Consider the following 13,968-nt stretch of genomic DNA (forward strand, 5'->3'; position numbering starts at 1 on the left):
TGATAGGGATGGATGCAATTGTAGGCATTGTTGCAGTGGAAGATTTGGTGGCCATGGGTGTGGTGACAGCAGTAGGTGCTGTTGTACTAAAAGGTGCAGTGCTGATAGGGATGGATGCAGTTGTAGGCATTGTTGCAGTCGAATACTTGGTGGCCATGGGAGTGGTGACAGCTGTAGGTGCAGTTGTACTATAAGTGTAGTACTGATAGGGGTGGATGCAGTTGTAGGCATTGTTGCAGTCGAAGACTTGGTGGCCATGGGAGTGGTGACAGCTGTAGGTGCAGTTGTACTATAAGGTGTAGTACTGGTAGGGGTGGATGCAGTTGTAGGCATTGTTGGCGTTGAAGGTTTTGTGGCCATTGGAGTGGTGGCATCTGTAGGTGCTGTTGTACTATAAGGTGGAGTACTGATAGGGATCGAGGCAGTTGTAGGCATTGTTGCAGTTGAAGACTTGGTGGCTATGGGAGTGGTGACAGCCTTGTAGTTGCTGTTGTACTATAAGGTGGAGTACTGATAGGGATGGATGCGTTTGTAGGCCTAGCCGTAGCCGAAGGGATGGTACCCATAAGAGTGGTGGCAGCTGTAGGTGCTGTTTTTCTGTATGGTGTGGCACTGATAGGGGTGGATACAGCTGTAGGCCTAATTGCTGTGAAAGGCGTGGTACCCATAGGAGTTGTACTGTAAGGCGTGGTACGGATAAGGGTGGGTGGAGTTGGAGGCTTTGTTGCAGCCGAAGGCGTGGTACTTACAGAAGTGGTGAAAGCTGTAGCTACAGTTGTACCATATGGTTTGGCACTTATATTGGTGGATGCAGTTGTAGATCTTGCTGTAGTCAAAGGAGTTGTACCCACAGTAGTGCTCGCCGCTGTGAGCGCTGTTGTACCATAAGGTGTGGTACTGATAGGGATGGATATTTCTGTAGGCCTTGTAGTCGAAGGCGTGGTGCCCATATGAGTGGTGACAGCCGAAGGTGCTGTTGTGGTATAAGGTGTGGTAGTCCTAAAGGCTGTTGCTCCTTGCGTTGTTGTAGTCATGGTGGTCATTGTTGGAATGCTCACTGTAGGTGGTTTGGGCGTTGTCGCAGCTGTTATTGTTGATGGGGTTAAAGGTGGTTTGACTGGAAACCAAATGGAATTGAAGAAAATATAATCGTTTACACTTTGGTCTATACTTGGTGGGAGAGGTAATTTTTGATAATTAGCAAATCCTATCTTAGGTTCACTGTATGGGGGTAGCCTCAGACTTGGAATAAAGTTGAGGTGTTTTCTTGTACATAAATCTACGAAATTTTATACTATGAAAACAATCAGAAGAGGACTAACATTTGATAAGTATCCATCTATGTGTGCCGTTTGCTTGGTTTACACTATGACATCCATGTCACGTTTATACCCGAGAAGGGCATCACAATGGGTTTAGGTAGAAATGTATGTAGGAAGTTGGCTGTATGAATTAAGCATTAAAACTAGAGGCATTCTGTAACTACTAGATCTCCTGTAGCTGTATAATAAAGTAACCAGCTTTTCCAAAGTTCCAAGACAGAGAGATTAAAGCGTCAAATTCTTAGTGAAATCATGAGGGATTGTTTCCCATAATTCATGAGGATGACTCAAGAATATTTCTCTCATGTGACGCCTGCCAGCGTTATGGTGGGAGAAAACCGGGGAGAATCCGGAGGAAACCCACGACCATCCGCAGATTACTGGTAGAGCATCCCACAAACGGCCAGAGAGGAAGCCAGCATGAGCTGAATTTGAACTCACAGAGACCGCATTGGTGAGAGGCTCCTGCGGCATTTCGCCGATCTGGAAAACCAACAACTTGCCAATAATTTCTACTATGAATCTCCAGGAAATCCTACTCAATGCAGATTAAAATTATCCGACATATTTTTGTTCACAAGATATACAGTGGTAGCCTCAAACAAAGCGTACCACTGAGATGGAAGACGGGGACTTCCTACTTTCATACTGTGACCAAAATGTGTCTCTAGAGATGGCACAAAGTATGCATGGTGACAATGTAAATCTTATAAATATCTTGTAAACATAGGCTAATGGCTGCAAGAAATTTTATATATTTATTTATTTGATTAGGTTTTAATTCGGTTTGATTGGGCCACTAAAACTAGGTGTTCCGTTTATATAACACCTTTCTGACACAGCTTAAAACGCGTCCTTTTATAGGTAGTACGTCGCCATGGTAGCTGCGTGCGTTTTGTGAAACGGGTCCCTGGTGTCGTACAAAAACTAGAGATATATCTGTTATAGTAAACATGTCAAATGCTGAAACAGTAATGTCGTGTAACACAAGTAGTTCGAAAAGCAAGACTTTGTGTTAATGATAAATCTATTCAGTCAAATGATCTAATATTAAGGTATGTATTACTGGCCATATCCTGATAGCATTCCTCACTGTATTCAAGATGGCTATACACATTACACAAATCACTTCCAAGACATGTTAGTAACCAAAAAAAATCCACATCAGCGCAACTTAAATCAGACTTCAAATATCTTAATGGATGCAGTTCTTGTCAATAAAGTAGTAAACATTTCATGAAATCATTTTTAGACACCGATTTCAAATGTCTGTTATTTTCCTTCCTACTGTTTGTACTCGGTCTGAGCTTTTTTGTGGCATACCCCCGACGTAAAACTTTTGAAGTTTGTTTGGTGAATGTGACGGAAAAATTTCTGTACTCCTGATAGGAAATATATAACATAACCTTCAGAAGTAATGTACTTCTTGTTACTCGAGTACGCATTTCTCTCGAAAAACATTGCCAGTGGCTGACTTCAGTCAACTATGCGTGAAGCAAATGTTTCTTAAATTTGCATTTGTTTAAGAGATTTCCACTATCAAAACTAAGAATTTAACTTTGACTGCACAAACGGACTCATGAGCGCATAATGATGTTATTCGAGAATATTATCTACTCGGGTGAGTGAGACAGAAACTAATGCTTGTCACACTAAAGCTTTTCTTGGAGAGACTTCCTTATTGCATACATTTCATATATGATATCTTCTGGTTTATAAAAACCCATTGCTAGGCTTTTATCTCCAGTGTGAAATCCGGTTTTCTTGGAAAGAGTACAAGAAAGCCTGAACACTCACCTTTAGACGTTGTTTGGCCTGTAAAAGAGAAGAAGAAAAGATGCAAAGATATGCTCCATGTTAGATTAGCTAGAAATGAATTTATTTCATCTTTTCACTTATACGACGTCAGCAAAATGAACTTAAAGATTGGTGTAAAAACACTGGCCTGCATACAAGTACATGGTGAGGTGATTTATTCCTTAAGATTACGTCAATGAAAAACTTAAAGGCACGTATTTGCAAACTGAAAGTGTTCACTAAACAATGACTCAGGTTTCTGATAGAAACAGAATAGGTCTCACGGCCAAGACAGTTGATTTCGTCACTTCCGTCCCCACAGTCGTCATGGCCGTCACACCGTGCTGACACCGGAAGACACTCCATATGTCCCCTCTGAACACTGGAAGTGAGTGATGGGATTACACGGGGTCGGTGTGCTGACTGAAGTAAAGATTGAGTGAAGTAAAGCGAAGTATTAATCTGTGGACTGCTGGATTTTTTTTATTGCTGTAACTGCTAATGATTTAATTCATTATGAAAGATGGTTGCTCATGACAGACAGAGAAAATTGATGGCTTGAATGTTGACTGATCGCCTATTCCATGCTATGATTGATAACGTGACGAGTAATTCATATATTTATTTGATTGGAGTTTTACACCATACTCAGGAATATTTCACCTATACGAAGGTATCCAGCATACTGGTGGGAAACATACGACCATACGCAGGTTGCTAGCAGATATTCCCAACGAAGAGGCAGCTTGAGCTGGACTTGAATCCACAGCGAAGATACAGGTGAGAGGCTAATGGAGTATTGTGTTGCACTAGCACGTTTACCATTAGACCACGTGATGAATTATACAATTTACGATTTCATTGATGTTATCATCTCTGTGGACTGATTTACAGCGCGTTGCAATGTTTCACAAACTCTAAGCCCGATTTATTATAGATTCAGTGATTGATGACGGGGACAGGCGTAGCCTTCGGATTAAAAAATGGTGCCTTTATTAATGATATTGTTAATCATTTAATAACAAAATGATTAATTCCTTGCATAATCTGCCTATTGATTTCAAATCATTTTCACACCAAAGACGACCTCGAGATTGATGTAATAATTAAGCCGACAACTTGAAGCAAACATTGTCTTACTTAATACATACAATTAGTGTTTCCGAACTGTTTAATCTCTTTGAGGTCATGTTTTAACATATTACATTTTATTGTTGTACATAATCTTTATTGTTTTTGCCAGTTTTATTGTTTTACGAATTACAAATATCGAAGCTGATCCGATGATTCTGGCTTACGAGACGTTCTTAGTAGTCGGTTATTGCAATACGGCATTTTTTATAAAGAGACAATGAAAGAAGTCATACTCAGGCAGTTGTCTTCATCGGAATTGTCAAACTGTCCGCAGTCCGCATCGCCGTCACACTGGTACTCGCCAGGGATACACAGCCTCGTGGCACACTGGAACTCGCCGCTCTCGCATTCTGGGGGCGCTGCTCGGTGAAACGACAGAATCGGAGAGTGAGCAGGGCAGCGGCAATGACACATGTCAATGACCACAACAACAGCAACAGACGTGACACACGAACAGTGGAAAAAAAAACAGTTGACCCCGATATCGAGTTACTACAGTTTGCATAGTTTCTATATCAGTTACCACCTCGGGGTTCGATTTGACATCTCGGGGACCGAGTTGCCATCGTCATTTCATTACCATTATCAGTTTTGTCTATAAATTAGCTTAAACACGTGACTAAAAGGTGACGTTGCATCACCTGACTTACCACAGTCTATTTCATCCGATCTGTCATCACAGTCAAACATCGTGTCGCAACGGTATTCTCCCAGAATGCACCTGCTTCCGTCTAAGCACTGGAAATGGTCAGCGGGACAAGCTGTGGAGTGTCAACACAACCAGGATGACTAATTGTCCCAGATTCATGTATTAAAGGAGTTCAATTTCAAGAGTGGAGAAAACTGGAGTTTACTGTTAAGTTGAGTCTCCAGAGTTAAGGGAATACAAACATCAACAACAGGATTTAACCGAACTAATCTCAATATTCATAGACGAATTAAATCGGAACAACGCACATGTATCGTATACTTTTTCCAACTTAGTTACATTAGAGAGTTCCCCAATAGTATTCCTCTTGTACAAATGTCACGACAGTACATCCCTCCTTGTTTTCAAAATAAAATCATCAACTAATATATATCAGCTGTGTTACTCTGTTACACTTCTATAACATGATAATCAAATGACCAGATCATATCCGTTTTAGAATTTTAAAATGAATGCTGACATCTGCAAACTTTATTCAACAATATCACCGGTTATTTGCGAAATATTTAACCTGAAATTAATGCTCATATGTGGTTTGCAAATGACCTACAGTCGTAATTCAGTTTCCTAAAAATATTGATCAACACTCATGACAGTGACTTTAATGTCTTAGAGTTCAAGTTTTCTTAAATCAAAAAATCCAAACTGGACAATTGAAAAACTTGGACTTTTAAACACCAAGACATATCCTGAATTAAACACACTGTAACATCACTTCTGGTAGAAGAACCTACAGCACATAGTTTATGTCAGAACAAAGTTATTGTATCTGGCTGGTAAATGTCTGGCGCTCACAGGTCTACAGCTTGGGGTGGCAGTTAAGAATCTGATTCAAGCTCTCCAATGGACGCGTTATCACACTGACCCACGCCGTAGGGCCGCTAACTTTCTCAATTATGTCCAAGTTTTCCACTTTATTCAGCTTTCTTCCACTTTTGATCGCAAGTGGAAGAGAATTCTCCCGGCGGTTTGCGCGACCGGCTTTACCTGCCGATTAAGATGAATTTTCGCATCATAGTCTTTCATTTTTCCAACTCCTTGAAAGCACTATTTGAACACAGTTAAGAAATCAATGTCTGTCTGCAGATTGTTAATTTCTGGTCCTAACTTTAACACACCAAGTTCAATGCTTGTATTTCGGCCTAGTAGAGCCTGTCCCTTTTCCTCCACTTTTCCTCCACATTCTTCTGCGTTTACCTGTATGTTGTTCGCTACTGTTTTCTATCACTGATAGCGATTTATCTGATCCACGTGTGTACAGCCGTTTACTACATTTGCTCATCCCAGTATACCGTACTTTTTGGCATTTTATGTTTCCCATGCAGGTCGATCTATAATATTACACTAGCCCCTGACTCAATTAACATATGTTGACTGACCCAATGTTCCTTGGGATTGTTCATTCCTTTGTTGTATTGCCACCCATACGAAACATGAATTCCTCACTGTCACTCTACTAGCGTGTAGTTAACTTTACCTTTCCCCCTTGTTCTGAGTTGCATTTATTGTGTTCCTTGTTGTCGCTGTACTGTCGAGTGTGTGTTTTCGTTCCATACATTTTCACAAACTGGTCCGGTGAATTACATTTCCCGCACGTTTTTCTTTAGCAGGTCAGTTTTTACCTCTTTGTCTGTGACCTGAGTAACAATGTCTGAAACATTTGGGACCTTTTGCGTTTCTTTCTAGTTGATTGTGTTCATGTTCAGACATTTTTTTGACCGTTTCTTTCACAATGTTAGGATTCGATTCACTTTCCATTTCAGCAGCTTGGGATAAAGCAGGCTCAAAATCACCCATACGAAACATGAATTCCTCACTGTCACTCTACTGCGTGTAGTTAACTTACCTTTCCCCCTTGTTCTGAGTTGCATTTATTGTGTTCTGTCGAGTGTGTTTCTTTCTAGTTGATTGTGTTCATGTTCAGACATTTTTTTTGACCGTTTCTTTCACAATGTTAGGATTCGATTCACTTTCCATTTCAGCAGCTTGGGATAAAGCAGGCTCAAAATCACCCATACGAAACATGAATTCCTCACTGTCACTCTACTGCGTGTAGTTAACTTTACCTTTCCCCCCTTGTTCTGAGTTGCATTTATTGTGTTCCTTGTTGTTGCTGTACTGTCGAGTGTGTGTTTTCGTTCCATACATTTTTCACAAACTGGTCCGGTGAATTACATTTCCCGCACGTTTTTCCTTTAGCAGGTCAGTTTTTACCTCTTTGTCTGTGACCTGAGTAACAATGTCTGAAACATTTGGGACCTTTTGCGTTTCTTTCTAGTTGATTGTGTTCATGTTCAGACATTTTTTTTGACCGTTTCTTTCACAATGTTAGGATTCGATTCACTTTCCATTTCAGCAGCTTGGGATAAAGCAGGCTCAAATCCTCTAGCAATATCAGTTAATTTTGCTAGAGTTAAATCTTTTTCCCTCTCTCCGGGAATTTCTCCAGCTGTGATGAATGGCATTTATTAATTACCTGATTACGGGTTTGTTCCTCTAAATTGTCACCAAACTCACAGTTAAGAGCTTTCTGTTTTAAACGAGTCACATACTGGTCGAGAGCTTCATGTTCGTTTTGAGACATGTGTCTAAAAAAGTGTCTTCCATGGGGCGTCTTGGTTTGCGGGGGTAAAATATGCGTCTAACTTCTCGGCAGCTGTCTTGTAGGCTAATCAGTTCCGGTATCAGTCCAGGGTGAAAAATTTGTCCTGCACACCCATCCCTGCACAGTGTAGCGGCATACAACGTTTCTAATTGTTATTTTCAATTCCCTTCCGCGTGACGCACAGTTCAAACGCACGGATCCAACGACGCCAGCGTAATGCACAAGTGGTCGGGTAAACCTTAGGGTCCAAATCTGGCACCCCAGTAATGTATATGGTTCGTTGCCATGATTTACACAATTATCTCACTTAAAGTCAAAACTCACAGTTAAATAAAGAATTTCCTCGTCGCCAATGAAGGGAATACTGATATCAACAACAGGATTTAACCAAACTAATCGGAGTGAGTGAGTGAGTGCTTGGGGTTTAACGTCGTTCTCAACAATTTTTCAGTCATATGACGACGAAGGGAATCATTAGGGTGCATGTACGTGTAATGTGCCTCCTTGTTGCAGGACGGATTTCCACCGCTCTTCTTATTTAGTGCTGCCTCACTGAGACGACTTACCGAAGGCAAGCAAGCCGCCCCGCCCAAGCCATTATACTGATACGGGTCAACCAGTCGTTGCACTATCCTCTTCATGCTGAACGCCAAGCGAGGAAGTTACAACTTCCTCTTTTAAAGTCTTAGGTGTGACTCGATCAAGGATTGATCCTGGATCTACCGGTCCCGAAGCGGACGCTCTACCGACTGTGCTATCCGGGCCGGTCCCAAACTAATCGGAATAATCACAGACGAAACGAATAGGAATAATGCAATGTATTGTATACTTTTCCAACCTCAATACATTAGAGAGTTTTCCAAAAGCATTACTCTTGTACAAATGTCACCAACCTTTGGAATATACGCCAGGAACATTTACTGATTTTTTAAATTTATAATTGGCAGTGGCATTTTAAATCATGTTTAAGAATGTTTCAGATATAAGACGACAGTAACGTTTATGAGCGTTTGAACCAGGAGAGCGTGGAGAAAAAAAGCCCTGAAACCCGCAGCCGTTAGCTAGATTCGAACCCTGTGACTTCGATTGATTGCAGACTGCGGAGAGCATGATTTTTTAAAGGAACTAACCAGCTAAGATTTTGAGGGTCAATCTATGTCAAGATTTTTATGGCTACTTTCTCACAGGCTGGGTAAGGTGGGCGTGAGTGCTTATATGGAATATTTGGAGCTAAGTTACAGCACTAAACGTTAACATGGTCGCTTAAGGAAAATTCATAAGGGTCTCAGCCCATAATTAACAGTGCCGAAAATCGGCGACGTGTTGTAACAAAGGGAAGTCACTTCGCAGTCGTAAAAAAGAACAGGTAGGTAAAATACGTACTGCAGTTCTGCTCTTCATCACTTTCGTCCGCACAGTCAGCGATGCTGTCACACACGTACACGGGCTCCAGGCACATGGCACCCTGGTCACAGCTGTGGTTTGGCGGGTCACACGCTGGGCAGGCTACCCCGTCACAGTCAAAGTGTCCCTGGGTACACGTGCTTAAATGGTAGCAAAAACGGTTGAGTACAAATAGTGAAAACTTAATTCATGCAGAAGGATAGGTGAAAGATAAATGCAGAGGAGTAAATGATATCAAAGCCTCATAGAGTGATTCATTAATTGAATACTCGACTGATTACTCCACATAGATCGACAGGCTGATTACTCCACATAGATCGACAGGCTGATTACTCCACATAGATCGACGGGCTGATTACTCCAGACAGATCGATGAGCTGATTACTCCACATAGATCGACAGGCTGATTACTCCACACAGATCGACGGGCTGATTACTCCAGACAGATCCATGAGCTGATTACTCCACATAGATCGACAGACTGATTACTCCAGATAGATCGACAGGCTGATTACTCTACATAGATCGACAGGCTGATTACTCCAGACAGATCGATGAGATGATTACTCCACATAGATGACGGGCTGATTACTCCACAAAGATCGACAGGCTGATTACTCCACATAGATCGACAGGCTGATTACTCCACATAGATCGACAGGCTGATTACTCCACGAAGACCGATGAGCTGATTACTCCACATAGATCGACAGGCTGATTACTCCCCATAGATCGACAGGCTGATTACTCCACATAGATCGACAGGCTGATTACTCCACACAGATCGACGGGCTGATTACTCCAGACAGATCGATGAGCTGATTACTCCACATAGATCAACAGACTGATTACTCCAGATAGATCGACAGGCTGATTACTCTACATAGATCGACAGGCTGATTACTCCAGACAGATCGATGAGCTGATTACTCCACATAGATCGACAGGACTGATTACTCCACAAAGATCGACGGGCTGATTACTCCACATAGATCGACAAGCTGATTACTCCACATAGATCAACAGCTGATTACTCCACAAAGATCGATGAGCTGATTACTCCACATAGATCCACAGGCTGATTACTCCACATAGATCGACAGGCTGATTACTCCACATAGATCGACGAGGCTGATTACTCCAGACAGATCGATGAGCTGAGTACTCCCACATAGATCGACAGGCTGATTACTCCACATAGATCGACAGGCTGATTACTCCACATAGATTGACAGGCTGATTTCTCCACATAGATCGACAGGTGATTACTCCACATAGATCGACAGGCTGATTACTCCACATAGATCGACAGGCTGATTACTCCACATAGATCAAACAGGCTGATTACTCCACATAGGATCGACAGACTGATTAGTCCACAAAGATCGACGAGCTGATTACTCCAGACAGATCGATGAGCTGATTACTCCACATAGATCGACGCTGATACTCCCCATAATCGACAGACTGATTACTCCACATAGATCGACAGGCTGATTACTCCACATAGATCGACAGGCTGATTACTCCACCATAGATCGACTGGCTGATTACTCAGATAGATCGACAGGCTGATTACTCAGATAGATGGACAGGCTGATTACTCCACATAGATCGACAGGCTGATTACTCCACATAGTTCGACAGAATGATTACTCCACATAGATCGACAGGCTGATTACTCCACATAGATCGACAGACTGATTAGTCCACAAAGATCGACGAGCTGATTACTCCAGACAGATCGATGAGCTGATTACTCCACATAGATCGACAGGCTGATTACTCCACATAGATCGACAGGCTGATTACTCCACATAGATCGACAGGCTGATTACTCCACATAGATCGACAGGCTGATTAATCCACATAGATCGACAGGCTGATTACTCCACATAGGTTGATAGGCTAATTCATCAGAAGTTAATGAAAATAATGATCTTGGATGTTCAAACGGAAAAAAATGGATACTGAAGGTATGAATGACCGACAGATAGCCACAGTGGAATCATACTCTGAAGGGTGGATTAATGCTCAGATTGTATATGCCATTAATCAGTTGACTGTGGGACATGAGAAAAATATGGGCTACCAGTGCTAGGGACGTTGGAGATATAAGAAAGAGAAAACGTGTGCAACCAGCACGTGGGACGCTGCAGAAATACGGAGAGAGAAAGCGCTCGCAATCAGTACTAGGAACGCTGCAGAAATACGGAAAGAGAAAGCGTTCGCAACCAGTACTAGGAACGCTGCAGAAATACGGAAAGAGAAAGCGTTCGCAACCAGTACTAGGAACGCTGCAGAAATACGGAAAGAGAAAGCTTTCGCAACGTGTACTAGAAATGCTGCAGAGAAGACAACCAATATAAAAAATGTGGCATAGTGTTGTAATGATCTCATGCCCTTTTTGAAATCCCATGATGCAGAGCAAGTACAGACAATCACGTTACTGTGCAATCAATCGATTTCCAGTTCCTTTTTGTTGTTCTTACCAGGTCTGGCAGGCCATAAACATGGAAGTACCAGGCGGGTAGCTGACACCGTCTCGCACACACGAACAGTTGTTAGCCGGAGCCGCACTGGCCCTCTGTGTTGGGAAAGAGAGGAACAGTATTGGATTAAAACTACTCAGGTTTTGTGAGATAAAACCCTTGGTGAAACATGTTTGTCTTGTCGAATGGTGAAATGGAACCACGTATCAGTTTAAAACTGTCAACTATGACAAAAATACATGTTATATCATCTATGACAAAATGCATGTCAACTAGGACAAAATATATGTCATGTCAACTAAGACAAAATATATGTCATGTCAATTATCACAAAATGCATGCCATGTCAACTAGACAAAATATATGTCATGTCAACTAGGACAAAATACATGTCATGTCAACTAGGACAAAATACATGTCTTGTCAATTATGATAAAATACATGTCATATCAACTTAGACAAACTACATGTCATGTCAATTATCATAAAATACATGTCATGTCAACTAAGACAAGATACATGTCATGTCAACTATGATAAAATACATATCATGCCAACTATCACAAAATACATATCAACTACGAAAAAATACATGTCAACCATGGCAAATTACATGTTATGTCAACTAAGACAAAATACATGTCAACTATGTCAAATTACATGTTATGTCAACTAAGACAAAATACACGTCATGTCAACTATGATAAAATACATGTCATGTCATCTCTGACAAAATAAATGTCAGTTGTGACAAAATGCTTGCCAACTAAATCAAAATACATGTCATCTATGACAAAATACATGTCAACTATGACAAATTACATTTCAACTACCTTAGAGCGGGAAGAAGTTGGCCGGTGAGGTGACGTTGGCCATATTCCTTTATTAAATGCCTTGAAAATTGTAGTTTTAATCCTCCTGGCTTTTTTAATTCAACTGAGTGTTTCACTTGTTAAAAGGAAGCTTCAAGGAATTGTAGACTGGCAGCATATTAGTTGATTTATACCTGGTAAAATTATGAGTGTATCTTAATTAAATCTCACCTTACTCAATACGATTTCCATCCAGAACACATTTCTATACTTTTTACATGCTAATGCCAGAGATTTAGCAAACACAGTGCCTGTTGAAAGAAGGGTGGCCAACTTGACCCCTCATCCTGGGTGAAGTTGGCCATCACTATATTTCACTATATATCCATTATTTATTAGGAAACAAAAAACATTTTTCGTATCGAAAGTAATGCGTCCGGAGAGACTAATACTGACAGTGGCATAAGTGTAGCAATTGAATCTCAAATGTTGATCATGGAAACATTAGCCAGTTCCACCTCATTTTACGGTATGTCAACTACGGCAAATTACATGTCAACTATAAAGAATTACATGTCAACTATGGCAAATTACATGTCAACTATGGCGCATTTCATTTAACTGGATCACGTTTTGTCCGGGACAGTAAACAGACGAAAGTAAATCTGAACTGATAAAAATGACATTCATCTGGAACAAACGTGTCTTCGGCCATCTAAGCACTTTTTTTCACGAAACTTCCCAAGTTTTTTTGGTTTGCTGAGTAACGTCTTTACGATACTTGTTTTGCAGTTAAGTTGTTTTCTAGAACCTCTCCATGTTGGACTCAAAAATTGTCCGACTTCGTTGAGCATTTTATCAAACTTAAGTACTATCACCACTGGTATCTCAGAGCCCAGTAAAATTCGATGTACACAAGAAATCAAGACCTAATCCGACTCAACTCAACTGGTCGTAAAGAGTTGGTCACAGTCGATGATGGCTTTACGACTTTAGCATACAGGTGGCGACTGATATACAACTCTGCATGGTGAGGTTGCGTCAATATGTCGTTGACATTTACATGTACACAGATCAAGTTGAGTTGAGTCCTTAGCTCCTGTGTATGCCGAACTTAAAACGTACTTACTCATGTAGACATATCCACGGGGGCAGAAACAGCCTTCCACACAGCGCTTGGCGTCACAGTCAGATTCTGGCTCTTCTCCGAGGTTAGCACAGGTCTGCGGACAAAGGGCGCCACATGCCTGGTAGACAAAGCCTTCATCACACATCATCGCTAGACAGGAAACGTAAGAAAGGGATTATGTAAGACAGATCGGAAGCTAGAAACCACGTGATCTCCTTAGTACCAGAAGAAAACGGTTCTCCCAAACGTTACTGCATAAGAAAATGTCTGTTTTAGATTTGCTGTCAGCAATCTTGTAACCTTTGAATTTGTAAAATTGTCAGCTTTCCAGATAGTCTGAGTATTTCTGCTGAGCTTTCGTGATGTTAGTAAGTTAGGCATTACTGGTCGCTAGCGAAGTGGCAAAAATTGACCTTTTCCTCAATGCTTTAACATTGGGCAGCTATTTTGTTTTAGAGACGATAGGGTGGTCCCGTGACCTCCAACTTCTGATTCGTTTTACATATTTGGCCCAGTGGACCATTGGGGAAGTGATCAGTTGATTGGTGTATTAGCGGATCACTT

General features: G+C 41.3%; 1 protein-coding gene across 1 annotated transcript in view; it reads right to left on the bottom strand.

Annotated features, from left to right (window-relative positions):
* Positions 1–13,968, bottom strand: part of LOC135478225 (mucin-2-like) — a 97,301-nt gene that overhangs the window by 43,472 nt on the left and 39,861 nt on the right. Inside the window, exons 25-33 of the mRNA XM_064758497.1 lie at positions 13,405–13,554; positions 12,507–12,586; positions 11,464–11,558; positions 8,951–9,111; positions 4,904–5,014; positions 4,487–4,612; positions 3,404–3,538; positions 3,120–3,137; positions 563–1,117 (exon numbers count right to left, since the gene is read on the bottom strand). Of these exons, the coding sequence (XP_064614567.1) occupies positions 563–1,117; positions 3,120–3,137; positions 3,404–3,538; positions 4,487–4,612; positions 4,904–5,014; positions 8,951–9,111; positions 11,464–11,558; positions 12,507–12,586; positions 13,405–13,554 (1,431 nt within the window). The remainder of the gene's footprint in view (positions 1–562; positions 1,118–3,119; positions 3,138–3,403; positions 3,539–4,486; positions 4,613–4,903; positions 5,015–8,950; positions 9,112–11,463; positions 11,559–12,506; positions 12,587–13,404; positions 13,555–13,968) is intronic.

The sequence above is a fragment of the Liolophura sinensis genome, chromosome 11 (assembly GCF_032854445.1).
Source record: "Liolophura sinensis isolate JHLJ2023 chromosome 11, CUHK_Ljap_v2, whole genome shotgun sequence".
Classification (NCBI taxonomy): domain Eukaryota; kingdom Metazoa; phylum Mollusca; class Polyplacophora; order Chitonida; family Chitonidae; genus Liolophura; species Liolophura sinensis.